Raw genomic sequence first — 26,288 nt, 5'->3', positions numbered from 1 at the left:
TTGGGACTGATGCTTGCAGGTCAGATTTTTACCTGATATTGTATATTAGCATAACTGGAAGCCACTCTTCCAGATTTTAGAGCTTCCAATTTCTTCTGGCAGTTCTTGGTGTTTGTGGGTAGAACTGTTGAGCTCTTTTTCTGAACAGTAGATACTGAGAAAGAAGTCAATCTGTCCTTCCTATTACAGACTTAATTATATTTTGTCTGTATACCCCAACCAACAATTGCAGGCCAGTATTACCAACTGCTGAGTATTTAATGGCCTATTTAATATTTGCAGGTTTGAGCTGTTTGTGTCATAATGACATGATTTTTCTTCTGCACTCTCTAATGTCATTTTTATCACTTTGGGATGCAAGGAAAATACGTTTCTCTGTTCTAAATGATCCATAGAAATGGGACTGATTTCTCTTTGCAGGTGTTTTAGAATAAACTTCAGAATGCCTGCTGTTGATAGACAATGTTGAGTAAAAATTTTCCTAAAGCAGATTAAATTGTAAATGCCTCAGTCAGTCTTCTTTCTCATTAACTAACGTGAAAAAAGTCTTTTAAAAAAACAACTAAATCTTATTTAAGGCTTATTGCAATTTTTGCTTTGAAGGTGCATATTTATCAGCCACTTAATGCTTCTAAAGCGATGAAGAACATTAATTGCTGCTATGCAAGTCTACCTGAATTTAAAGGTCCTCTCGCTGTTTAAGTAATCTGTACAATCTACAGTGTGTATTCCCTTTCATTTGCTTATATGTTAGCTTGTTGGCCACTTAGATGTCATGATTAGCCTCAAGTTGGGATATATATCAAGGGTAGGCCTTGTTTCAAGAGAGCAGGACTTTGTCTGCATAAAACCAAACATTAGCCCCAGAGTTGTGCAAGTGTACCAGGAGGTGAATCTGTAAAGTTTGCACATTAACCCAAACTGGTATTGCAGTGGGTTTATTGATGCTTGGGCATGAGGAGCAGGAGAGTCAGAATATCACGTCCAAGATACATCGGATGGAAATAGTCACATGTGAAAGAGGGGCTGTTTTGTGCAGGTGAGAAGAGAGTGTGCTTCCTTAGCAAATGATGAGACAGGATTGATTGGCTAATGGAGACATCATTTATACAATTAAAAAAAGAAGCTTTAGTGGGCAGGACATTATGAGTGCTGAAGCTTTGTGCAGTGGCAAGTGCTAAATAGGCTCAGAGGATGTGTCAGCAGATGAACATTACACACAGCCCACAGCTGATTTTGTGGCTGAAGGGAGGGTGGTGGTACAAGACAGAGAGCACCATGCTATACAGGGTAGTTTAACTTGGGTAATTTCTAGGCAGAACCTAATCAATAGCTAACAAATGGAATATGTAGAAATATCAAAATGTTTAGAAGAGGTGTTTCTAGATTTTCCTGGGCACTGTTCAAGAAGAAGGAAAAAAAAAATAGTGGGAAAGCCCATTGACCCAGAGTTTGAATGCTGATTCTCAAGCAACTATTGTGTCCCATTAGAGACACAAATATGCTGCCATATTTGTTATTGGAAAATAGGAATCTCTCCACTGCTATCAGCACTTGCTTATTGAGAAGGACCATGCTGAGGAGTAACATCAGTGTTTCCTTGGACAATTCAGTTAGTGACAGCCTTGTGTTTTACACTTGAAGATGGTATGTGCTGAAAGACACCAGTCTCAGGGTTCATCAGGATCTAATCTCCATGGTTTCTCTTCAGTTACAGCCTAGAAGGCCTTGCTGGAGACTCTGGTGAGAAAAAGAAGCCCTCTACAAACTTGGAGGGTGCTTCTTTGAGCTCCAAAGACCTCAGCCGGAGTCGGCTTGCCAGCAGTCAGTGTGGATCCCTGGTCTTACTCACTGAAGGACTGGAGCAAGGGGAAATCAGAGACTACGACCACCAGGTAAAGTAGTCTGAAATGTTATAAATACACTGGATTTCTGAGTTTGAAGTTTCAGCCATAGTATTTTCTGGCTTTATGCCAGAATCATTAGCCAGACAGTCTGTTTGCCTCACGGAGTTACTGCTGTACACCAAGGTAGTAAACGGGTCTTACAAGATCTGGCCTGTGGGAACTGTTATGTCAAGTCTCTCATGGCTTCTCTTGCTCTGAGGAATGGCATTTTGGGGGAACACACTGCTAAGCATCAGATTTTTTACCATGTCAAACCACAGTCTGGTTATGCTGAGGAGTTGGAATCACTGTGGTAATTTCAGTGACCGTCAGGCAATTAACAGTATCCATCTCATAATACCTTGCAAGAATATCAAGCAGACAGTCTCTCTGTTTGTTGCATGATTAGTTGTCTTCCACTTAAAAGACAAAACAAAATGTTGCATTTCACCTGTGTGACACTGCTTTTGTAGTCTCCGCATTTCTCACCTATTACCTCATACCGGGATCATTTCAAGTTCCCACTGTTTGAAAGTGAGAATTTCAGTAAACATGAGCACTGAACTGTGATCTGAAGTTGGGATAGTGCTGTCGTGCTTGACATATTTGCTCAATGTGGTTAATTTCTGTTCTGCAGATGCATCAAACGTCGCAGCCACAAGGATTTAATTTCTGCTCTTCCGCTGTTTCATCTCCACTGACCAAATCTATGTCTCTAATGTCAATTAGTAAACCAGTGCTGGACAGTGAGTAACGCAATTTTCCCTTATCCTTATCCATTCTGTCATCTCTATTACTAAGTATAATTTGCTACCTCCCCAAGGCAGAATTTACTAGTACCTGCTCTTGCTTTCCTATATTATGTGAAATATATGTTTCACTGCTGCATGGAATTGCAGGTGGAAAGGCAGAACTTGTTCAATTTAGATCCATATTTTATTTCTCTCCAGTGTTAGAGAAGTTCTTCATCAAGCTAAGGCGGTCTATTTCCTAACACCTAGTGTTTCCAGTTCTGTTAGGTTTCTTTTGTTTGTTTGTTCTTAATTAGACTACCGGTGCAGAAACTATGATTTATGGAGTTTGTTATTTTTTTTTTTAAAGTTTGAATTTTACATCCTTTCAGCATTTCTTCCTTTGATGTGGAGGTAAATTCCACTTTAGATCTTGTTTCCCTACTTCCAGATTTTTTGAACATTGATGTATGGAAACTTGAGAATCCATGTCTTGGTCTCCTTGAGGGAGTTTGTGTCTGTTTATTTTGACTTAAATGTTTTGAGGTACTTGAGTGTAATTTATTGAATTTATCTCATTCCTGGAGAAAATAATAACAGATGATTAGGGTGAAAATTTTCAGTTTTGCTTAATTGAAACGATAACAAGCACTTAATTTTGCAACTTGACTGAATTGATTCTTTCAGCTGAAAAAGTCATTCAGAAGGCTGCAGCTGCATGTGCTTAGGAAGGGCCATGTTACACATGTTTTCATTTTATTATTTGCCAACCAGAAACTGTATTGGCATTTCAGATTACGTCTTGTCAGTCAGTGATGGTTTCTGATCTTTTCCTCTTTATTAACATCTTCTTCCTTGCAAAAGTGAACAAGGGAAAGGTGCTTTTAAGGAAGGTGTTTTATTCATTTATGAGGCTTACTGGAGGACGCTCACAGAGACGGTGCTTTGTAGGAGATGTTTTTAAGTTCTTCACCTTTGTTATTTCATTATTAAGAAGCATGTGGCCTAATGGACATGTCCCCCAGCCACAGTAACCAAAACACTGTCCCATCTGAAAGAAAGGCTCTTCCTTTGTGTCATGGTGTCTTTCCTCCTTGAGCTGAAGGCCTTTGGGGGTTTTTGTGTGTTTTTGTTTGATGGTTTTTTGTTGGTTTTTTTTTTTTGAAACAACCCATTTATTGGCATTGCATCCAGTTGCTAACCAAACACCATAAATAACTCAGCTAGCCCCCAGAAAACAGACTCTTGGAGGCTGAGAGAGCCGGCCGGCTGAGGCTTGTCTCCCTCTCCCTTGACGCTTTGCTTCAGGCCCTTGGAGGATTTGCGCCTCCATCTTGAAACCAAACAACTTGCCGCCTTTCTGTTCTTCTCTTGTCTTATGACCCACGTTAAAAATGCCATCAAGGCCTGAGCTGTTGGTAGACAGGCTTGATTATCCCATCATCTTCTAGAGTTGGACTACAAGGAAAAGGGAAGATGTACAAAGCAATCTAGAAGGGCAGGGTTAGTCTTCTGATTTGAGGTGGACATGAGTTTTGTACACTAAAGTTAAAAATGACTAACGCATCCATGTGTTTTATTTTCTCAGTAGTTAATTTGCAACACCTCAGAAGTGCCTCATTTTTGTAGGGAGGTAGTTTCTGAAATTGAATGCATTTGAGGCAGTTGATGTGAGTGTCCAAGAGGATTACTCACCTTGAAAATTTAAGTCACCGATTCTCTTCCCAACTCTGACACTTTCCTGACTTCAGAAACTTCATTAAATCACTTTCCTGAGTCACTTTGAAAGAGGAATAGTGTTACCAGAGTTGTGATCATAAGTACACGTGAACCAGCTTAGTGCCTTTTACAAGAAAGTCTCAGTGTATAAACTCCCTTGTATCACCTAGGTTAGACATTCATGTTATTGCAGCAGAATACTTCAGAGTTATGCAAGAATAAATCCTTGATTTCATGGAGGTGAATTCTAGGAAAACTTTAATTCTTCATTCTACTTGCATAATTTTGTGGTAAGTGTTGGAAAGAAAAAATTGCTGATCCCTGCAAATGTGTCTGAATGGGAAGGAAGCAACATGTTCTGCACAAAAGCTTCAAAAACTGAGTCAAATTTAATAAACATATGGAGGGCTTTCTCGTATTTTTTTTTTGTTTATTCTCATATGTACTGAGACAGGAGTAATTTCCAAGACTGAGTTTCTAACCCACACTCCATCTGATGTCTCAGATGTTCCAAGAGCTGCTTCAGCCATTCACAACTGTTAATCCTTCAGCATTTTATAGAGGGAGGTCACAAGAGCTGTTGGCTGGAGTGCTCAGAAGACTGCCTTGGGCTTTGGAATAGCAAATTTCCAGTGTGGAGCATTGTTATAAAGCCAGGAACTGCTATAAATAAAACCACTGAAATGGAAGTTGAATTGAACTGTGCTGGAGGAGGTGGTTCTATTTACAGTAAAGTATTATTGTTCATTTTGACTTTCAGTCTAAATAGACAGTAGACTACAGAATAAAGCAAGCAGTATTGGCCAGTCATGTCCTTCAGGTCTTGGACACTAGCACAACTCTTTTGAAAGGCAGTCTAAACAAAATCATTGCATGAATCTTCCTAAGAATTCTTCAATTTAAATGCCTTTCATTGGGTCCTTCTAGGGTTATTCTGCTTACATTGGAAAAGTGTGCACATAACTTTGGTCAGATTGTCTCTAGGCGATTGCCATTTATGACTAATGGCTGAAGGAAAATTTCACGGGAGTTTGCTTTGCATTGCTTGCATTGCATTGGATGTTCCTCAGATAGTATTTTTAAATTCTGAATGCAATTCTGGGGTACAATAACAGCAATACAAAAATTCTATTTGCATGTGGCTGAAAGGCCATGTTTTATTGAAAGGGAGTAATAATTGCTACTTCTTTCTCTCCAAAGTTTATTATTGATAAAGTCTTTAGCCTCTTTTCCCTGTTATGCAAGCAAATTGATTTATCTGTGCCATGGAATTACTTAAAACTGCCTAAATATATGCACAGAAGATGTTTAATACGGATGCTTAATTTTGACCCCTTAGGTCAGACCTGTCCCAGGGACAGAGTTCCCCAAGCCCTGTCCCAATCATCTTTCCTGAGGACACACTGATGTACCCTGTGAGTGATGGGTATCCAGCAACCTGACACTGGTCAAATCAAAGCTCAGAGATTTCCACCTGTACTTGTACAATGAGAAGTTTTGGGCAATGTAACCCTTGAGCATCTCTATAAGAGGCTGTGTAGCAATTTCAGTTCACAGTGGCTAGTTGGCTCCTACATCTCTTCAGAGAAGACTGTACTTACAAAGAATTGTTGCAAAGCTGTTGCTATGCAAGAGCTGCTCTTAAAAATAAATTATTTTAAAACAGGATTTACAGTAAAACCTCTTAATTTGCAAAGTTTGCTGATGGAGGGTATGACCGAATAGCAGGGATTCCTGGAAAAGTACTGCAAGATAAATATAACTTCACAAATTGAAATAAGCAGAAGACAGAGCACTAAGATATGTGAGATAAGATGACTGAACTTGTCATTATCCTACTGATAATGGGAGATCTGATGTTGCAGGCTGATTGCTGAGTTTGGCACTGTGTTGGGTAGACTTCTAGGCAAGAACAGGAGAGGGTGCAGAGAGGCTTTTCTCGTGTTTAAGCTGTTTCTTTAAAATAGGGACTGTGAGTTTTAGGAGGCGGCAGGAGAAGAGGTGCTTGTTTTTTTCTGTTTTATTTTGAAAAAGAAAGGAAATTTAGGTTTCTCCATTTTTAAAGCTGGGAGCTTTTAAGGGTATAACATTACTGAAATAGCGTTGGCTTTTTTCAGAGGTAGGAGTGGCAGGAACCTCCCCGGGTGGATAAAGTCAACATTTCAGATAAATTATCGTGGTATACCCAACAGCTTTGGTGTCATTTTATTGCAAAAAGCACCATTAAACAAGTATCTTGAGTTGTTCTAGTTTGATACCCTGGCAGTTATCCCAGTGAAGCAGATGCCTTTTGTTCAGAGATCCACTAAGCTGTTGGTATTTTTTTTGAAAAATAACATTCACATGTAAGTCTTCATAAAGAGTTCCTATGAAAAGATGACAGCAAAGATGAGAAAGCCTTGAACCTCGACTTAATGCATGCAGCGAGACCTGCATCCTCAGAAACCTGCATCCCCTGGAATTTGCACGTTGTCAATTCTTTGTTCCTTGTGCCTTTTCAGAAACCAGCTGCTTTGCAGACATTTCCTTTGCTTTGGTTTTAGTTTCCTTTGGCCGCTTTCCTCTCCTTTTTATTATTAAATGCATTTTCAAGCATGCTCTAATGTCTGCTGTTAACCCACTTCTCAGCTCAGGGCCGGACTCGACCATCGAGACGAATCTCCTTCTCCTTCAGCATCTCTCCACTCATTCCTAAGTCTAAAACTCTCTTTTCTATTGGCTCTTCTTCCAGTGATGAGGAGGAGGAGTTGGATAGTAAGTAATTGTTTTCTGTGCATTGCAGCCATTATGGGTGGAAACAAAGGGAAATCTGGTTTTCTGCTTTAGACCTTGAAGTTTCACCTTGCAAACATGGAACTAATCTTTCTATTGCATGATGTCTAACAGCATTATCTTAGTCCTGTATCTGAATACCAGCTAATGGCAGAATAAAAGGATTATAATCCAAAGAGTCTTGTACATCAGCATAATCATGTCTCATCTAGTTAGTTTTGATCTGTATGCATGTGGCAAATATCAGCCAATCTGACCAGCAATATAGTCATTACCTTTTTATTAAAACAAAAATGCTTGTCTTGAGATTGTGGCAGTGCATGGAGTTAACAGAAGAGGTAGATCCTTGCCCTCCATAGGTGAGAGTGAGTACATTGCTCAGTGGAAGTGGGAGAGAAGCCCTGATATTAAATTCTGCAAATCTTGATTACAACTTCACAGTTCCCCTACTGAGCAAACAGCATATGTTGTGGCCAAGGTGTTTATATCTAGGTCCTGATATTATCATCAGAATAGTTTTGTTGGGAAACAAGCGAGTGTTATATGGTTGCTTTTTTTCCTCCTGCAAACTAGGATGCTAAAAGAAACCCAACTAAGGCAGAAGATTGAATTAATTTAGACTCCTCTTGTCTTTTAAAATAGGCTTATCAAAGATAATTGAAAATGCTTCCTATTTCTTAAGTATGGTTTATTAGACTGTTGAAATAAACCAGAACAGGTAATTCTCTACCTGAAGAGGAAATTCAGAGCAGCTGCATTAGTTGTTTCAAATAAAAGGTTTGCAAGGAAACAAGCTCACATCCCTCATGTCCACACTGGGATGAGGGAAATTGCTTTTCAGTCCAACAGATTTTGGTTGCTTACTGAATTTTTGAAAGTCTCCACACCATCCGTGTTGTCAGTATCTAAATTCTCCTCTTTTCCATGCCCAGTCTTTACTGTGCAGTTGTCCCTTCCTACAAGACAGTCCTGTGCTCTTCCCAGGTGTGATATTACCCACCTCCATACTTCAGCTCCCCCTCTTCTGCCCTTCAACAAAACTCACAATTAATGGTCCCACAAAATGAGCTGCGGACACACAGCTGTACACTGGTGTCATGCTCCCATAGTAAAAAGTACTCTTAGCTGAATTTCTTCATGGATTTGGTTTTTCAATTGTATTTTTTGGTAGTTGTGGGTTTTTTAAAATTTTATTTGTTTTAAGCATCCAAACAGTTAAGTGATTCCTTATAGTCATGTTAAGATACAGCAATTTTGGGGGGTATTTCTGTTAGCCAGGAGTTATCTTCTCTCCCTCAACAGTGCTGATGTTCCTGATGAGCACTTAAAGTAATGTTGGATATTGTCTCAAACAAAAATGTTGTTTTCTTTACATGTGTTTTATTCCCTCATATTTGAGGGTACTGTGGTAACTTTATAGAAAGGTTGGTTTAGCCACAGCTATTCATAAGAATGCTTTTGCAATGGGAATTTTTCATGTAGTAATCCCAGACCAGTTTATTTTTTCACATCTTCAGGGTTCATGTCTCATGAGAGGATGGATGTGTTAGCACTTGCATTTCAGTCACAATTCCTCAACATCTCCATGCCTTTTCTTCTCTAGAGTATGGACAATTAGTTGCAGTTTGCTTGATATAATGTATTTAAGATGTGGATTTCAGATGGCTGGATGAGCCAGTCTGTGCGTTTCAGAAAATTATTACAAAGCCTTTGGATTTCTTGACCCACAGAACTTTAATTACTGCCAGCATAAAGGAGTCACAAGCTTGTTTCTTTTGTTTGCAATATCCTAGTCCGGTCACTGCTTTCTGACTAATGAACCTTGATGAATTATTTAAAAATGAAATAATTTTGGTGGGTGATGCTTAAAAGGTGTTCAGTTGAGTACACCAGAATTTGGCTGCTAGCCCAGATACATTGGACATAGATAGCAGTCCTGGCCTTTGAACAAAACTAACTAATTTTGTGAGCTGTGGAATCAGTTGTAGCATTTCAGTTTTGAATCTGGTCATGATGGGAAATAGAAAAATTATAGAAATAAACGGCCTTCTATCCCAAAAATCCCCTGAAGGTGAGAAAATGTGTGCTTTTCTCTGCTCATCTTCTTGGGCTTTAAAGCTTGCAGCAGAATGTTGATCACATGATGTTGTATTGTAAACTAAAATACAAAATCATAAACAGACTCTCACCTTGATTTTTGCCTGCAAGTGTCAAGAATCCTTCATTTTTAAGATAAAACACTATTTCAGTAAAAGATAAATAGTACACAGTTCAAGTTCCTATGCAATGTATTTTCTCATGGTGCTGAAAAAGTCACGAACATGACATTATTACAGCTCTTGATTCAGTCTTCATTCATATTTCTTACATGAAACAAAAAGATCTGTGAAATACTTAAATCCAGTTGAACTGATGAATCTAATGAAAAAAGGACACACTGTGGCAGCTTGACCCATGTTAAAAGCAAACTATAGCTGAATGTGAACCAGAGTCTCTAAAGCATTAACCATGGAGCTGGGAGTCTGCAAGTAACTTTTGAAATCTTAGTAGGTGCTTAGGTAGTCGACACTATGTAAAAACCCAGCAGAGTCAGGAAATTGTATAGCAGACTTCAGTTGAGATATGTTACAATATTAATAACTTCGATGTGTTTGGGATAGATCATTAATTAGATGAAAGATTTTGCAAGGGAGACATTAACAGAGATCTCCAAGCATGGATTAGGTAATGGCGTATGCCTGTACTTTGGTTTCTCAGTATGAAGAAATGACATTTCTGTCTCAGGTTGTGTTGACACTTCAATCAGCAGATAGGAAAATTTGTATTTTAGAATCATAAGTCATAACACAAAGCACAGTTTTTCCTAATGCACTTACTGCTTTTGAATGGAGAACCATCTTTGCCTCTGATGTCAAGTGACTCTTTTGCCTACACCCTTAGCTTTAATATGTTAACAGAGTTTGAAGCATAGGGTACTGTTTTTCTTACAATGTATATGCAGAAGCCCAGTAAGACAATCGGTCATGTTGCTTCTTGAGCTGCAAACAGTGCTTGTACTGAGGGGTATTGGAGTCCTGACAAGCCCAGTTACTCTGGAGAGAGCCCTCTCTTCTCTTTCATCCTGATTTTTCAGTATTCTTCAATGATTTCGGTATCAGCTACCTAATCTGCTCCAAATGCTTTGTGCAAACAGGTTTCTTGTGGTATAAAGAGCATTTCTATCACTGGCAGAACTTCAGCTGCATGTCAGAAGTCAGACTTTCCTCAAGCACAGTGTTGTGTGACTAAGCCCTAGGCTGTTCTGTTTCGTTGAAAACGGAATAAGGCTTCCCTTGTTTCCCTTACTCTTTATGAAGTACTTCAGGATTTTGATGGGAAGATGAACTATAATTTTATCAGGCAGAAAAGTTTTATACATGAAACCCGAATGTGTTGTACAATAGATTCTTTCTAGTGGTGTATAAATAAAAGCATTGTGGCAGAATGATTCTCATTTATACCTATTGTCACTAAATTGGCAGTTCTGAATCCGACACCCCCAGTGCCTAGCAAATTTAACAAATGCACATCTTTTGCTTAATATGTGAAGAACGATAAAAATACTAAGCAGGCTTTCACCTCAGCATCTAATGTGAGAGCACCTAAGGATACAAGGAACAGGCTTTATCCTGAGCACATGAAATCTATTCTAAACACTCACTTCTGGAAAACATTTCCCCTTCCTCTTGAACCGTCCAAATATACAAGCTATGTTTTTAAAATCCGTGGGCTAAGATCACATTCTAACATGTCACCCCCCCCCACCCCTCCGATATTTTGCAGGTACGCAGGCGTTCGTCGGCTCCACGGGTTCCTCAGTTCAGAGGTACAGTATTCGGGGGGGTACCATGGCTCTTCTGCTGGGACTCCTGCAGTGGGCTCTGGTTTGGACACCCAAAAGCTTTCCTGGCACCCATGTGCTTCAGCTGAAATTGCAAGAGTCAGGCTTGTGACAATCAGTCCAGTATGTCTAAAGGCTGGAGGATATTTTAGATCGTAGAATATGGAAGTGTCTTTTAGGTCTTATCTCTAACAAGGCTTTGTGTTTATTCACAGATAGTATTATATCAGATTATCTATTACTAAACAGTATTAGATTACTTTTTATGCTAGAAGTAGTTGTTCCTCTTTTTCATTAATTCTATCTATATTTCTGTAACGAAGTACAAAACTATCATGTTTTCATGTGTTACTTTTCATCCTTGCAAGCTGTAGAGAGGAGATAATCTTCCTGGTGGGTGCTGGCTTTAGAAGCGCTTCCCTGGAGGAAGGAAGCTTGTGGCACCGCAGGAGCTGGGTGTCTGGTCTCTGTGTCACTCCAATAGCTTCAGCTTTGTTTTGTGGCTGGGAGGCTCTTCACCTGTGCTGGTTTCTCCTCCTTGATTTCATTTGTCTTTCTGTTGTCCTGCTTTTGGTTTGTATTGTACTTCCTATTGACAGACTGTGTCCTTTAATGCAATGTTTCCTCTGTCATTTCTTATTCTTTCATAGAAGCTGACGAAGTTACAAGCCTGTGCATGTAAAGGCTGGCAGAAAATATCTGGTGTCCGAGAAATGCCTAAATTAATACAAATAACCATTGCTTTTTTGTTACTTAATATTGGTATTCTCATTTCTCAGGGGAGGCTTTGCCTACAGTGTGGTTTCTGTTAAAGATGCTCACTGCCTTTTCAGAGTTCATTAGATGCCTTTCTCTGGAAGGGGATCTCTCTTTAAAGGATAAATGCCTGTCTTATCCCTTTCTGTCTGCTCCACGTTTGAAATATTGATGATTAAGTGCCAAGAGTGACTGTATAACTGCAATATTGGCCATGTAAATGGGCAGACGCTCAAACTGCTTAGTGGTTATTTGGGCACGGGAGCAGCAGAGGGTGCTGTGGCACGGTTCGAGAAAGGAGAGTGCCTAAAAACAGGTAAAAGGATGCCGTGAAACACACAACAAATTACTGGATTGGCATTTTGTCTTCACTTTGCCTTCTCTTGCATAACACCCCAAAGCAACCTGTGACTCTGTTGGATAGTAAATGCATTTGTCCTTTAAAAAAATCATCTATCCATTTAATATATGCTTTGGGAGAAAAAGAAAAAATAAAAGCAACCACTCTCTTTTTTTATTTTAGCATATCTGAAGAGAGCAGCAGTGTCCCTGCTGGTAAAAGTGGAACAAAAGTCAGTCGCACCTTCAGCTACCTCAGGAATAAAATGTCCAGCAGCAAGAAGAGCAAAGTAAGTGCTTCTTGTGATTTATACAGCCATGAAATACCTCTAGGTAGCAGAGGTGAGTTCTGTATTTCAGTGTGTTTCCATAGGGTGCTGTTTATGTCTTTGCCTGACTTTCTTTTTTCTTCCTTTCTTCCTTTTGTGAGGGGAGGATTGTCTGTGGGATAATAGGGAGTAGCAGCATGGGAAATTTTAGCACCCCAGAATTAAACGGCATCTGAAGTGAGTTTTCCTGTGCAATGTTTTGGCTTCTTTTCCCCACAGAATGAAGCTTCATTTATTATAGAGAATAGATTGTCCTCTGGCGTGAGTTATGGCTTTAGAGTGATTGATGAGTGTGATTTTTACAGAACCTGGGCAGTGCTTAATAAAACGAGGACAGGAGCTGTGAGAAGGGACTGGCTGCTGAAGGCTGTATTGTGTTTCCCTTTTATTTTTACCTTTGCCACAAAGTTCCTGTGCACTGCTGGAGAAGTTGCACAAACCATGACCTTAAGTGATGGCCAATATTTATATTTTCCCATTTTCCGTCCTTGAAACCCCGGGATTTAATTTGCTGAAGGTTAAGCACTGCTCAGCACAGCTGAATTTCCTGGTAACAGCATTGGTTACAGAAATAATTACAATAATGGTAAATACTTCACACAAACAGGCTGTTGTTGGTTTAGATTGTCCCCTGAAGATCAATCTATGTTTGGGTTATTTGGAGTTTTTTTGCTCAGTTGGGTTTTTTACTTGAATCTCACCTCAGTTTACCCTGTCTGACAGATGCTAAGAGCACCTTACCTCACAGTGGGCAATTTATATTATATAGTTAGCTGATGTGTAGCTAATATCTTGGTAAATATTATGTATTTACATATGTAATGTAATTACATATTCTGATGAGAATCTGGATAGCAAACAGGAAACAAAATATGTCATGATGAGTATTGTGCCCGTCTCAGAATAGGGCTGGGCTGAAGTGTGCGTGGGAGGGGTCACGTTTCATCTGCACAAACTAACTTGCTTTTAGCCTTTCCCAACATAAGCACTTGATGTTTCATCCTGACTGTTCCTCTGCCATAGCTGGGTTTGTGTGCTCTCATGGTCCAGTGCACTTTTTGATACACATTTTGGGAAGATTGCATCAACTTTGCAATGAGGTACCTGCTGCCGTGACATCAGTCATCCCAACGCACAGCTCCTCTTTATGGATCTGCCTCAAAGATGCAACCTGCAGGTACCAGCAGCTCAGAGCTGCTGCTGAGCAGCTTTAAGACAATGCTCTTCCTTGCGGTGAAGTACAAAAACAATCCGTTTACATAGAAACATCTGTGCAAACCACTAGTGAGAAGTTGTGGTGCGTGTTGCACAGCCTGTGAACAAGACTGGAAATTTTTTAACTGGTTCTTGCTATTTAGATATATTATCTCTAAAGCAAGAAACTGGATATATTTTTATATATATACACGCACAATAGATATCTGGTTTGGACGGGTAAAAAATACAACAGAAGTTCGTTGAGATACTTGCTATGACTTTGTTAAATAGGTGCAGTCTGATTCCACTGATTTCATGGTTGTGTCTGAAGCTGTTGATAAATTGCTCTAAAATCCCAACAATAATACACATTAAAAAAATCGCAGCTCGTATCAGCTGTGATATTTTTACTAACTAAAAAGCCACAACATCATTAAAATTACAGTTTCTTCTCTGCTCGCAGCGGAATGTTTGCACTCTTAGGGCTTCAGCTATACATTTAAATAATTTGACCTAAAAATTCTGGGGAACACTGACTTCTCAGAAGCATTACGGCCAATGCAAACCTGTAAGAGTTAAAATGAAAAACAACAAACCTTGAAAGAGGAAGCTGGACAGGAAGAGTTGGTTTCTGCTGCTGTCTGGACTGTCAGGAGGGAGAGAGGTTTCAACTTCTTTCCAACTAGGTTTTGCTTTTCTCCAAACCTCCAGAAATCATCATTTTCTAAGCTGAACCATAAAATAAGCACTTCTGAACCTACTAAGAGTATTCACTCTTTTTGAAAACGGTGTAAAAAGAAATCCTAAAAATAAAGAGAGTGTTTGGAGTATTAACTGGAGGGGATTCTGACAGAAGTTTGTGAATTTACCTGTGTCTTGCATGTAGTTTGTGCTACCCACGGATTAGTCAGTGAACTTCTTGAAATCAGTAGCATGCACTGATTCATGTTTGTGAAGTAAAATAGACTGTATCTGTGTCAATTAGAAAACAAAACAACTAATTTTCTTCATTTTGGTAGAGACTTTCTGGGAAATGACGACAAAAAAATCAGCATGAGTAATTTCTCTTTTTTCTGTGACCTGCGCAGTTGTTAGGAGGTGTTGTACCACCAACAGCATTTCAGTGTATATAGTGAGAGTTGTGTTTGAAAGGAGCAGGAGACAGGGAATATTTGTGACCATAGAGCACAAAGACGTGAAACCTTTCTGTCTGGGAAATCTGCAGCACTCTGTTTACTGAAGTATTACAGAGGTATGTTAAAATTCACTTTTTCTGTATCCCAAACGTCACAGAGGGTTTGATTTATCACCTTCTGCCTTTAAAATGGGTGGTCTAGTATTGACTTGTGACTTCTAAAGTTACTAAACCCATCCTTTCCTGCCTGTATTTTTTTGTCTGTATTTTTTTTAGCACGGTAGGGCACGATGAAAGCAGTAGCAAAGTAGCTAAAATCATCTTCAAGGAAGTTAGAAGCAATCGTCCCGCCCTCCCCCTTTTGCTCAACTGCTCTCTGGCTGCCATCCCCCCCCTGGCCGTCACCATGGGCTGATGCGGGTGGGGAGCAGCCCTCCTGCTCCCAGGGGAAGGATGTCGATCAAATGGAATAAATTTGCCGAAGTACCTCAAATAACGGTGAAGCTAGTAGGACTTAAGCATTGGGAGGTAAGAGCTTTGTGGTTATTTTGGAGCAGGATCCGCTGCAGCAGTGCACAGTCTGTTATTTTGGGCCGTCATGTTGCAGTACCCGTCGTGTCTGTTCGTGCACATCGGTGCAACTTCAGCGGTGCTTCAAGTCATGCTGGCGGCTCTGATAGCACAGAAAAACCGTTTTGTTTTTACAATCTTTTTTTTTTTAAAAAAAAAAAAAAAGTTCCAGTAACTGTCACAGAAAAAAAAAAAGGAAGGAGTAAATAAAATCTCATTTTGAGACCTTGCATTTCAGTGCTACGGCTGACATCCCGTGTATGAAGTTTGCTGCTTCCTCCTTGAAAGTGGTGCACCCGTTTCCTGTTTTTCCTGGGGTCGTTCAGCTTTAGTTAAACTGCTTTTTACAGTTATTTTTATGAAGACAAGTGTATTATTCCAGACTCCAGAATTTTACCGCGGTTTGCACTAAACATCAGGTACATTTAAAATATAGGATGGTGAATCTCCTTCAGCATTTTAAGCATGAGAGTCACAACATGTGCCTTGAGTGCAGGTTGGTCTTTTCTCCTGGAGCTTCACAAGTCCTGGCAATAGAGCAAATCTCCAGGTATCAACTTGGTACTGTCGGCCAAGGACTAAACTGCAGAGTTTCAGTTCTTGAATCCTGCCAGGCTGGACGTGGCTAAAGTTGAGCGGGGTAGCGGATGGGGAATTGTGGAGGTTTACGTGGGGTAGTGATATGAGCTGATGGCTCAAAGAAGGCGGAGATGTGCCGTAAAGCAGACTCTTCCTGGCAGGTTTCCTGCTTCAGACGGGATTATTCCATACAGTAATGCTCCTGGTTTTGCTTATTTGCAGAAGAAAATAGCATTTGGGGCCAGTAAACAGACTTTATGAGGCTTTGCAGGGAGAAACTGGCATTTTGCCTGGTGTGTGTTGGGAGAGAGGAGACCTTAGGATGAGTTACTAATTATTTGAGTGTGTCATCAAAGGCTCAAAGTTTCCCTCCCAGTGGCTGCAGAGCTCAATACCTCTTTTAACCACTTCATGGCGGTTGCTCCTGTGGGCTGCTCAGCAGCCTTCTGATCTTTAGGCTGTGACAATATTTAGCAAAGGGCACCTGGCATATAAATAACAAAATGCAATTATCAGCTTACAGAATCCTTTACCATTTTATGATTAAGGTTCTCTTTCAGATGCCATGAAATCTGCAGTAACAGTTAAAAACCAGGTCTGGAGCTGAATTGTACAGTAAACGTTTTGTAGGGTGGTATACAGAAAGACAAGGAGTGACTGTAATTAAAATTTAGAGTTTTTCTATGGAGTTTCCTTTAGAATTCCACGTCCATGAAAGGCTGCAGGGAAAAATGTTAAAAAAGTTTAGTATTTGGCAATTTTCTATCTCAGGTAGTGATAGAAAGGTAAGCGAAAACTCTGCTACAAGTGGGAGAAGCTGGCTGTGCTTGTCATCTTTCCAAAGCTGAGGTTGTAACCCAGAGGTTGAATTGTGGCTTCCAGAAGACAAGATAATCTTTGACGATGTTGCTGTTGTTCCTTGGCACTTCTGTGATGTCATATTTTGAGAGTTTGTGAAAGATCCGTTTACCCGAAAAGCTTTATGTAGTTACTTGGGGTTGCATGAAACTGTTGAAAAAGTTGCCAGTCAGAAGGAAAATGGAGGCGGAAATATTCTGACAGCAATACTGTATGGGCCCCGAGGAAGAGCTTGTGTTCTCCATTAAAAACGCAATTGGAAAGCACAAGTCTTAAGGGTTGGCCTTAAAAATTAACTGTGGTGAAAGTCTGATACATATTACACATGGTATTTGTATTTAGCAGTTCCTTGAAAGAAAAAAGGTAAGTCCTTATAGAGCAAATATAAAACAAAGGTGGAAGAAAACAGCTGCCTTCAGAACAGACTCAGTTTCATCTCTGCTGGTGAGATACCTGTGCAGAAGGCTCTGCAAGTCAATAGTATGCTAATTCACTTCCATGGGGGCCGTAAACCAGGTTTTTTAACAGAAAGCTGTGCAGACACATGACTATTGTTAAGGTGTGTGCCGATCAATATCGTTGTCGTGCTGAAGACAAACAGTGAAGAATTTGTAACCAGAGGATAGACCTCTGTGAAGTAACGAGGCTTTTGTTCATTTTCTCTCATCAGGAAAAAGAGAAAGATAAAGAGAAGACTAAAGAGAAGGACAAAGATTCCAAGGAGAAGGAAAAAGACAAGAAGCTGTTAAACGGGCATCTCTTCACTGCAACCTCTGTTGTAGCCCAAGCAACCTGTTACCACTGTATGAAACCTTTCAATAAGGATTCGTACTACTGTGCAAGTAAGTGTTTGGGTTTTTTTCCCCCTCTTCCTTTTGTTTTTCATTAAATCTGACATGGGAAATGCAAACCTTATGAGTTCTTTTCCTCTTACTTAAGGACATGGGGTAGGTGGCAGACTTTGGAGGTGGCAATTCATGGAGCAGTGTGTTGCCTTATGGAAGCTGGACTGAAATGAGCCGAGGTGCCCTGCAGCCTCTTTCCTAGCCCATGCTTGGACATCGCAGCATCCCGCGGGGTTTTCTGCTTCTGCATGTTAGGGCATATCAGTCAGATGGAGAACTTAGGTTATTTCAGCTGCATGTTACAGCTTGGGGCTGAGGTGCTTCATTAAAATGGATGGAGGACAGAGAAAGCTGGATCATGGCTTTTATTCTCAATAGGGAAAAACTGTCCCACCCATATGTAGTGTATTGCTTTACTTCTCTGAAGCACTGCTTCGGTGGGCCCTCAGTGAGAACAGCATGAGACAAAAAGGAAATACTAACCCTTTCCTCCCTTTATACATGAAATTGCATCACGGGTCAAATGGCAACTATGTGTGTGCGTGTGAAGTACATACAGCACAATGAAGGCAGTACAGGAACCACAGCAGAGGGTTTCTGTGAGGCCGGTGATTTTGTTCTCTTTTCTTATCAGACGGTTTCTCATGCCTGTAGCTTGATAAGGTCAGCAGCATTTGTGTGGTTGAGAACAGAGCGGTGGTTGGTTTACACAGTGACACAAAGCTATAGAATTTGCAGCTCAAGGCTCTCCGCTCCTCACTGTTAGTAATATTTTTTGCTCCACTAGCTTAGAGATGAGTCGAAGCGTGTACGGGAATCGCTCCCGGGATGGAGCAGGAGGCTCTGTCTGTTCGTTCTGGTAGATGAGCAGTGTGTAAAACATCTCTGGCGAGCAGGGGAAGGAGCAGCCAGCTGAATCCCAAACAGCAATTCCGAGTTTCCTGGAGGAGGGGAGATCTCAGCAAAGTTGTTTGCATGAGACCCACTGTGTGTCAGCCTGATGGGAAATGGAAAACACCGACAATTATCAGCTCTCAAATGCATCCTCTCCCTTTCCCCACTCAACTTTCTTAGCACCTTCTGAAGCCACTTAGAAAATCAAATATAGCCCAATTTAATTCTTTATATCCTAATGTGTTAAAATCATCCAACAATGTCATGTATTTTAGCATAGATGTTCTTTTCCTATTTTTCAAGGTACAACATAAGATTATTTTAAGTTTTCAGCATTAACCAGAAAATGAATGCCAGCAGGAAAGTTTGCTCTGGGCCCAGGCTGTTGTTTTTCACATCTGAGATAGTCCTTTCTCCCATTGAATCCACCAAATGCCTTGGAAATGACCAGCAGCAGAGGCTCCTGTGCTGTTGTAGATGACTTTTTCTTACAGGAGTGGCAGTGCTTTACTGCCATGGGCACTTCGCTGTCTCACCTATCGGTGACTTTTTCTTAATGCCTTTTACAGTGCTCGATCATTTTAAGTCAATGGCTGAACTTTTCAATGATGTCCCCAGCTTTCTGAAACAGCTAGTCAGTGCTGAAAGATTTATCATGCTCTAAAAAAATGGGCAAGCAAAAAAACCCCTTATTTTTAATAGTTCTCTGCCTGGTCTTTTTTTATTATTGGTGCTGCAGAAAATAAGCTTTTTGTGGTTTTAATTATTAATATTAGTGATACAGAGGAGTTGGAAGAACTTCCTGCCTGCTGAAGAGTTGAACTGGAGGAATAAAGTCTCTGAAACCAGATTCTCGATCTGAAAAATCAAGATGCTCTATTGCTAAATGGTACCTACTAAAGAGCTGCCTTCAGGCTTTCAAGGCTTGATTGTGAATCGAATGGTTCTGAATTGTCTCGCTGTCTCTTCTTATGCACCAGAAGCGGGTTCTGTCCCTCTTCCTTGTTTGAGTGGAAAAATGATAATGGTTGTGGGTTTCACAAGAACATGCAGGTTGCTTTCTTCTGTCTTGTCTTGCACAGGAAATTGTGGGACATTGACACAACAGCAACGCCCTGTGGCCTCACCCTTACCCCTCTCAAAATATCAGAAGTGCTGACTTTTATTAAGTAGGCCCAAATGTAAGAAATTTTAGGAATGTGAGCATATTTTGTCATTCTGGGCATGGATTTCTTTCACATTCCTTCTAGAAATAATTCAGAACTGTATGCTTACAGTGCAATATACACTTAATTAATGAACTGTGTTAATATGTGTTTTCATGAATAAGTGGAAATAAACAGGTTTCCTCTAAGCTACTGAATCTCATCTGAGAGCATTTGAGTTGTGATCTTTCATCTGCCAGAAGAGTTAATACTCCAAATTGTCAGTGACTATGAAAAAAACAGGTTTCATCATCTTTGGAAACTCTGATTCCCAGAAATCCACTGGCAGAGATCACGGGCAGACTCAGATACACAGATTTTGCTCTGGCAGCATTTACGCAGCCAAGGGTGGTGTTACAGCACGATGCTCTTGGCATTGGTGAATATTGTGGTTTTGGACCAAAACGGTGGCGTCGGTCTGGTTTTCAGCAGGAAGTCCCAACCTCACGGGCACAGTCACCTGGCAGATGCTCCTGTTACTTCTTCTGATAAACCCGTAATACAGTAGCACTTGTTGGTTCCTGTACTGTAGATCTTGGTTATGATATGTTGGAGTTTATGTAAATTAATTTTCCTGTCCTTTTCCTGTCTTCTGGGTCCTTGTCTTGATAAGAACAGTATTTCTGTTTTCAGAGAAAATATTGGCCCTTCAGGTGGTTTCTGTTTATGTTCTGCTTTCCACCTTTTCTTTTGGAGGAATGACTCCTTATTTTACTTTTCTTTTTAAATTTAAGACCCTTTTGGACCCTGGTGACTTAACCTTGCATTGATTTTTAAACAGAATTTCCTGTTAAATTCCATGAGGAAATCTTGTTAACAAACAAAGGGCTAATTATCCAGGAAGGCAGCCTGTCTCTCAGTATCTGTAGCTACTCATATAAACCACGACGATGCCTGAAAGTTGTAATTCTTTGTGCAACATAATAGTTCAGATTACAAACGGATTTTCTGTGGGTTTATTTTGTTTAATTGGCTGGGTTTTTTTACTTTTGACAGACTGCAATGCAATTGTTCACAAAGGCTGTAAGGAAAGTTTTGCTTCTTGTGCCAAAGTCAAAATGAAGGTAAGAGATTTCAACTACTCTACTGAATAAACAAAAACGTTTACATGATTTAGCATGCAGATATATAACATCTTCTACTGTACATCCCGAAGTTTCCGGCTTTTTTTGAAAGAACTTCGCCCCTGTACTATAGTGAATAATTTCTCTGGGCTCTCCTGCAATTCCCCAGAACCTCATGTTAATACACTAGTTGTCCTTGGGACTCTGTGAATGCTCCGGGTCACTGCCACAGGGTGTTTGTTGGCAGCCAATTCCCTGCATTGTTCCCTGCAGTACACAGGAACTTTATGGTGAGATGGTCTGACCTATGCTTTGATTAAATAAAAAACAAAACACTTCGCTGGCATAATTCAGGGGTGTCCAGCACCCTTTTATGCCATATCTCTTAATTCTCAATTGCTGCATCCTGTAATGCAGCATCATGTGTATATGATGCATAATTAAAACTATTAAATATATGTGTTGTTTATATGAGGAACATACAAACTCACGCTTGCCCCAAATGCGAGAAACCTCTTCTGCAGTGTGGTTCTCCAAGCTACATAGTGTTTATACATTTATGATTTTCAGTTCTCTTCAGTGTTGTCAGCACTTTTCCTCGTTTTACTATTTACTGCACATTTCTCCGTCTATTAATTTGCCCATTTCATTGATGGCAACTGGGGGGGTAGTGCATGTGTGTGTGCCTTCATACACATATAAAAATGCACATACAGCCAAGAACTAGCCTGAGAGGACTCAGAGAATACATAGCTTTTTTATTTTAGTTATGTGGCACAGTCTGATGGGAGAAAGCAAGAAGAAATTACAGTGAATGTTGTTTTTCTTTCAGCCACAGAGAGGGATGCTGCAGGCTCATGATACCTCTTCATTACCCACAGTAACTATGAGAAACAAAAGTAAGAAAACTTCCTTTCCCTCTGCTTCAGTGATGGTCTGTATCTGCTGTTCTCAACTGTTCTGACAACTAATATTCGATATTATGAAAGATAAGAATTTGTCAAAGCAGGGATGAGAACATCTGTGCATGATAAGCAAAGTTTGGGATTTCAGAAATTGTACTGAAGTTGCACAGAGTTCATAAACTTCTGCTGTGTCCATGTAGCTTTGAGGAAATGTGAAGTCATCTCAGATTTAGAGTATCTATTTGACTGCTGTAGCTTGCTGAATGCCTACAAATGAGAAGTTCACAAAATCTAGAAGACACAACCTATGTCCATGGGTGTCCAACATCGGAAAGAAGCCAACTATGTGTATTACATTAACAGAAATTGTTAAGATTACAAGTGGAGAGGATGTTTCTTCAAAATACGTTTTTTTTTAATTAATTAATTAGTCTTGTGCTTTGAGGTAGTAAAAAACAGGAAGTTTAAATTTCAATAGGAGCAATATTGATAACATTTCCCTCGCTACATTGAGGTATACACTGCACTACAGAGCCACCCAGTGTGACTGAGGGCAAAAAATAAGAGTGAAATAGCACACATGGGTTCTGAGGTACCATGTTTTGATAAGCTTCTTTAGTGATAGCTTGGTGATCACTATATGAAACCACACTGTATGGTACAGATGTACCCACTGTGGTACTTGTAATGGAATTCAGAGTTACCGCTCCAGAAAGAAGAAAAGCGGATGAAGAAGGGAAAATCTGGAATTAATACGAAAACATTAGTTAAAGGTGTGTGATAGTGTAATGAGATAAGGATTAGCGTTTCTCTGTGGTACATACTGATAATGAAACCTATCTCAAAAAGTTTGAGCAGAAGCAGGAAGATGCATATAGTTATAGGCTGAGGGAAATGAAAAAGAAACATAGTAGATTGCTATATGTGGTTATTTATCAAACAAAACTAAATTCAGTTTCCCAACTGTATGTTTCTGGACTAGCCAATCCCACCTAGATCTTTTAAGCGTAGTGCAATGCAGTCAGTTCTGCACAGGGGTTGATGTTCTTTCCTTGGTATGGCTGTTTCTAACGGCTGATATCTCTTGGTGACAACTCTTAAAAGGAAAATAAGTGAATTGTAGAGCCTGGTTTCTTTAAGTCGTCATCACAGCTGACAGCACAGTTGCATGAGCTGACTTTTCTCTGATGCTTCCCTTCCAGGCTCGCAACCCAAGGAGCGCCCTCGCTCTGCAATACTTGCTCCTGATGAAAACACCGTAACCTCAATATTCAATAACAGGAGATCACAACAGCCTACAGCACTTTCAAAAAGTGTCTCAATACAGAACATTGCAGGGTAAGGTTTCTCCCTGCGTACGTGAGTATGTGTGTGTTATCTGATGCTGCGAGCATAGAGAAATTCAAATCTCGTTAAAAATAAATTTGCGTACTGTGATTTGTGTTAAAGGTACAAAAGAGGAGGACAAAAGCAGAAATAACCATATTATATATGATAGCATCAGTTGTCTTCTGCATCATCAGATTGTCTGTCTTAGTTTAGTCATGGCGTGAGTTCAAAGGCATCTGAGTTGGCCTGGTTTTATTCAAGGCCACTTCATAGAGATGCTCTGGGCTCCAGGAGGAAATTCCCTTGCCTTGGGCTGGGTACAGTGCAAGCACACATTTGCAGCTCAGGTATAGTGCTAATTTTTGTGTCCATAACAACAGGGTGGAGGCACAAAGCTGCAGTCTTCATGCTGATTCAGGACTGCATTGTACATAATTAATTACAAAAAAATCGTAGAATAAAATCAAATTTATCCTTCCTACACTACCTTCATATTGAGCAATTCTACACCCAGGGCAGTAGCATGAACTGACATGTTCTGGACAGTTTGTATGCCCTGGCTATTCATGATACAATTTATTTCAGTCAACTTTTCTGATCTTTCTCAGAGGTAGCAACTCTCTTGGATCATCTTTTGTGTTGCATTTTTGCACCGTGTGCAACAAGGACAATGAGGATGGGAAGTGACTGTAAAATGAAAAGTAATGACAAGGAATTATCCAAACCATAACACCTCAGGTGTGGTTCTTTACAGAAGCAGCACCATCACTCAGAACTGTAAATCTCACAACTTGTTGAGCCCCAGTGGGTAGTTGTCAGAAACCAATTAATAGAAGTGCATTTCTGTGCATAACCGTGCAACACTTGCTTTGGTTTTCCATTCATATTTAAAATGCATTTCTTCTGTGTATTTGAAAGTACATTTGGCTGGTTTTTGATCTCATAAACAATATTCGGTGTTCTGTTTTTCTGCAGAGTCGGGAACGATGACAGCTTAATACACACTTGGAAATTCCTGTCGCAGTCAACAGACTCCTTACATAAAATCAGCCGGGTGAATGAATCCACGGAGTCACTGGTTGACGAAGGTAAGAGATTCCCATGGCATTTATAGGAAAAGGAAGGCTCACTGCTGCTTCCAGAAACAGAAAATCCATTTTGGCATTTCAGCAAGTGTTTTTCCTTTCTAACGGACAATTAAAGTGCATTCACTTTAATCTTAGGATATTAGTACAATAAACTAAAACAAAGCCCACATAGTAATTTCTTTAGCCTGTTGAATTGTGAGAAAACATGTAGAAGGTTTCAGTTACAGTTGAGTTACTTGGAATTTAGCTCAGGGACCAACATTTCATCTTGTGTCCTGTCCATTCCTACAGCCACAGATTTTTCACTCTTGTCACCTATTTCATGCTGATTTCGTGGGTATTTTATTTTTCCCAGAGGGAGGAAGGAAAAAACATATTGATTGGTTTTGTGGGTTTGAGAGTGGAGTAATTTCTGAAGTTTAAATTTTTTTTTTATATGGTGCTTTTTAGGATATAATCAGTATTTTTTACATCTTAGCCAATATTTGCCTGAAAAGAACAGAATGGTCTTAATTTATTAAGGACTAAACAAGGGGATGCTCATGGTGACAAGAGAAAATTTCCCAGTTCCTGCACAAATGAGCAATCTTAAAGATACGTGTGTGTGTGTAATTTATGTAGTGTTTACTGCATCAGTTCTGGCCTTCTAAGCTTGAAAACACAGACTTCACAATGCTCTGATTCAGTGACATAAATGAAGGAGGACAAAATGGGTGTTTGATGTTTTATTTGTCTGAGATGATGTTGCATTGCACATAAAGAATCCATTCTATTTTATCTCTGCTAGAATCTGGTCTGTGTGAAAACTGTGAACTAGTTTTGGGCAACTAGTAAATAACCTTTAAAAGTGCTTCACATAACCTGGTCCTTACATCGCATAATTCCATTTTTGTATGAGAAAAGGAGAACGTGTGTGATGTCTGTGGTATGACAGAGAAAGCCTAAACCTAAATGAATAGACAGGAATCTCAAAGGAGACAAGTTACCCACATCTTAATGGCACCTACATTGGTTTGTGAAGGTGCAGACATGAATGAAGGACAGCTGATGGGAGACCTGGAATTAGATTCCAAGCAGCTGGAGGCAGAGTCCTGGAGCCAGGTGGTGGACAGCAAGTTCCTACAGCAGCAAAACAAAGATGTTGTCAAACGGCAAGATGTCATTTACGGTGAGAAACCCGCATCTTCATTTTTCACACGTTGTAGATGGCTTCTTGAGATAGGTGCATGAATTTGGGAAGCTTTAGGCCAGCGAATAGAAGCATTGACTTGGTTTCCTCAGAAAGCAAAGTTTAATTCTTGAAGTTCTTAGAAATGTAATGTATTCAGTGAAAGCTTGCTTTCTGCATTTCACATATCCAGAAACCATTAAAATAAAATAAAATAAAATATTTTGAGATTTTGACCGTGTTCTCATCCCATACAGAGCTAATGCAGACGGAAATGCATCACGTCCGCACCCTGAAGATCATGAACGATGTATACAGTGCAGGGATGTTAAAGGAACTGCAGTATGATCAACAAGTTGTGGACAAGATCTTTCCCTGCCTGGAAAACTTGCTGCACATCCACAGTCACTTCTTCCAGCGGATTTTGGAAAGGAAGAAGGAGTCATTGGCGGACAAAAGCGAAAAGAACTTTGTTATCAAGAGGATAGGTGACATCCTAGTGAATCAAGTAAGAGCTGGAAAATGCTTGCACTTCTCAGAGCATAGCTGGAAACCAGGCATTCTCCCCTCTTATTCATGCCTGTTAGATGATCACAGCCGATGGCACCTTTACTCTTCACACATGTAAAAATCTCTTTGTGATACACTTTTTGCACTTTCAAAGGAAGGTCTAATGATGAAAACTAGTTTAGTTTATTTTGTGGGAAAGAGAAGCATTCCCTGACAGGCACAGAACAGTTTGACCATAGCCTGGATGGCAGGGAATAGACCACAGCAAAATATGCCCAGTGTATTTCTTGGCTGAGTTACTGACCTGTTATTTAACTTTGGGTGGGTCATTTTCTTTATCTGTGCTTTCTCTCTTCTTCTGTCTGCCTGTCTTGACTTTTTTTGTTGTTGGCTTTTAAGCCGTGTGAATAAAATCCCAAATTTTGCATTAAGAGTGCGCTTAGTGAAGTCCTAGTCTCAGCTCTTTACTTTCTAGAGTTATGCTTGCTTGATTTAGGACTTCCTTTGGATTAATTTGGTTTCAGGCTCT

At 40.0% G+C, this 26,288-nt stretch overlaps 1 protein-coding gene across 1 annotated transcript in view; it reads left to right on the top strand.

The window, feature by feature from the left end:
- The window catches only part of AKAP13 (A-kinase anchoring protein 13), a 148,185-nt gene that overhangs the window by 107,795 nt on the left and 14,102 nt on the right, over positions 1 to 26,288 (top strand). Inside the window, exons 13-24 of the mRNA XM_080351176.1 lie at positions 1,712 to 1,895; positions 2,524 to 2,632; positions 6,965 to 7,090; positions 10,931 to 10,973; positions 12,268 to 12,373; positions 17,422 to 17,593; positions 20,692 to 20,759; positions 21,592 to 21,658; positions 22,867 to 23,002; positions 23,969 to 24,081; positions 25,103 to 25,249; positions 25,507 to 25,757. Coding sequence (XP_080207302.1) covers positions 1,712 to 1,895; positions 2,524 to 2,632; positions 6,965 to 7,090; positions 10,931 to 10,973; positions 12,268 to 12,373; positions 17,422 to 17,593; positions 20,692 to 20,759; positions 21,592 to 21,658; positions 22,867 to 23,002; positions 23,969 to 24,081; positions 25,103 to 25,249; positions 25,507 to 25,757 — 1,522 coding nt within the window. The remainder of the gene's footprint in view (positions 1 to 1,711; positions 1,896 to 2,523; positions 2,633 to 6,964; positions 7,091 to 10,930; positions 10,974 to 12,267; positions 12,374 to 17,421; positions 17,594 to 20,691; positions 20,760 to 21,591; positions 21,659 to 22,866; positions 23,003 to 23,968; positions 24,082 to 25,102; positions 25,250 to 25,506; positions 25,758 to 26,288) is intronic.

This window comes from Nesoenas mayeri, assembly GCF_963082525.1.
Source record: "Nesoenas mayeri genome assembly, chromosome: 11".
Classification (NCBI taxonomy): domain Eukaryota; kingdom Metazoa; phylum Chordata; class Aves; order Columbiformes; family Columbidae; genus Nesoenas; species Nesoenas mayeri.
This window is presented reverse-complemented; position numbering and strand designations above follow the sequence as displayed.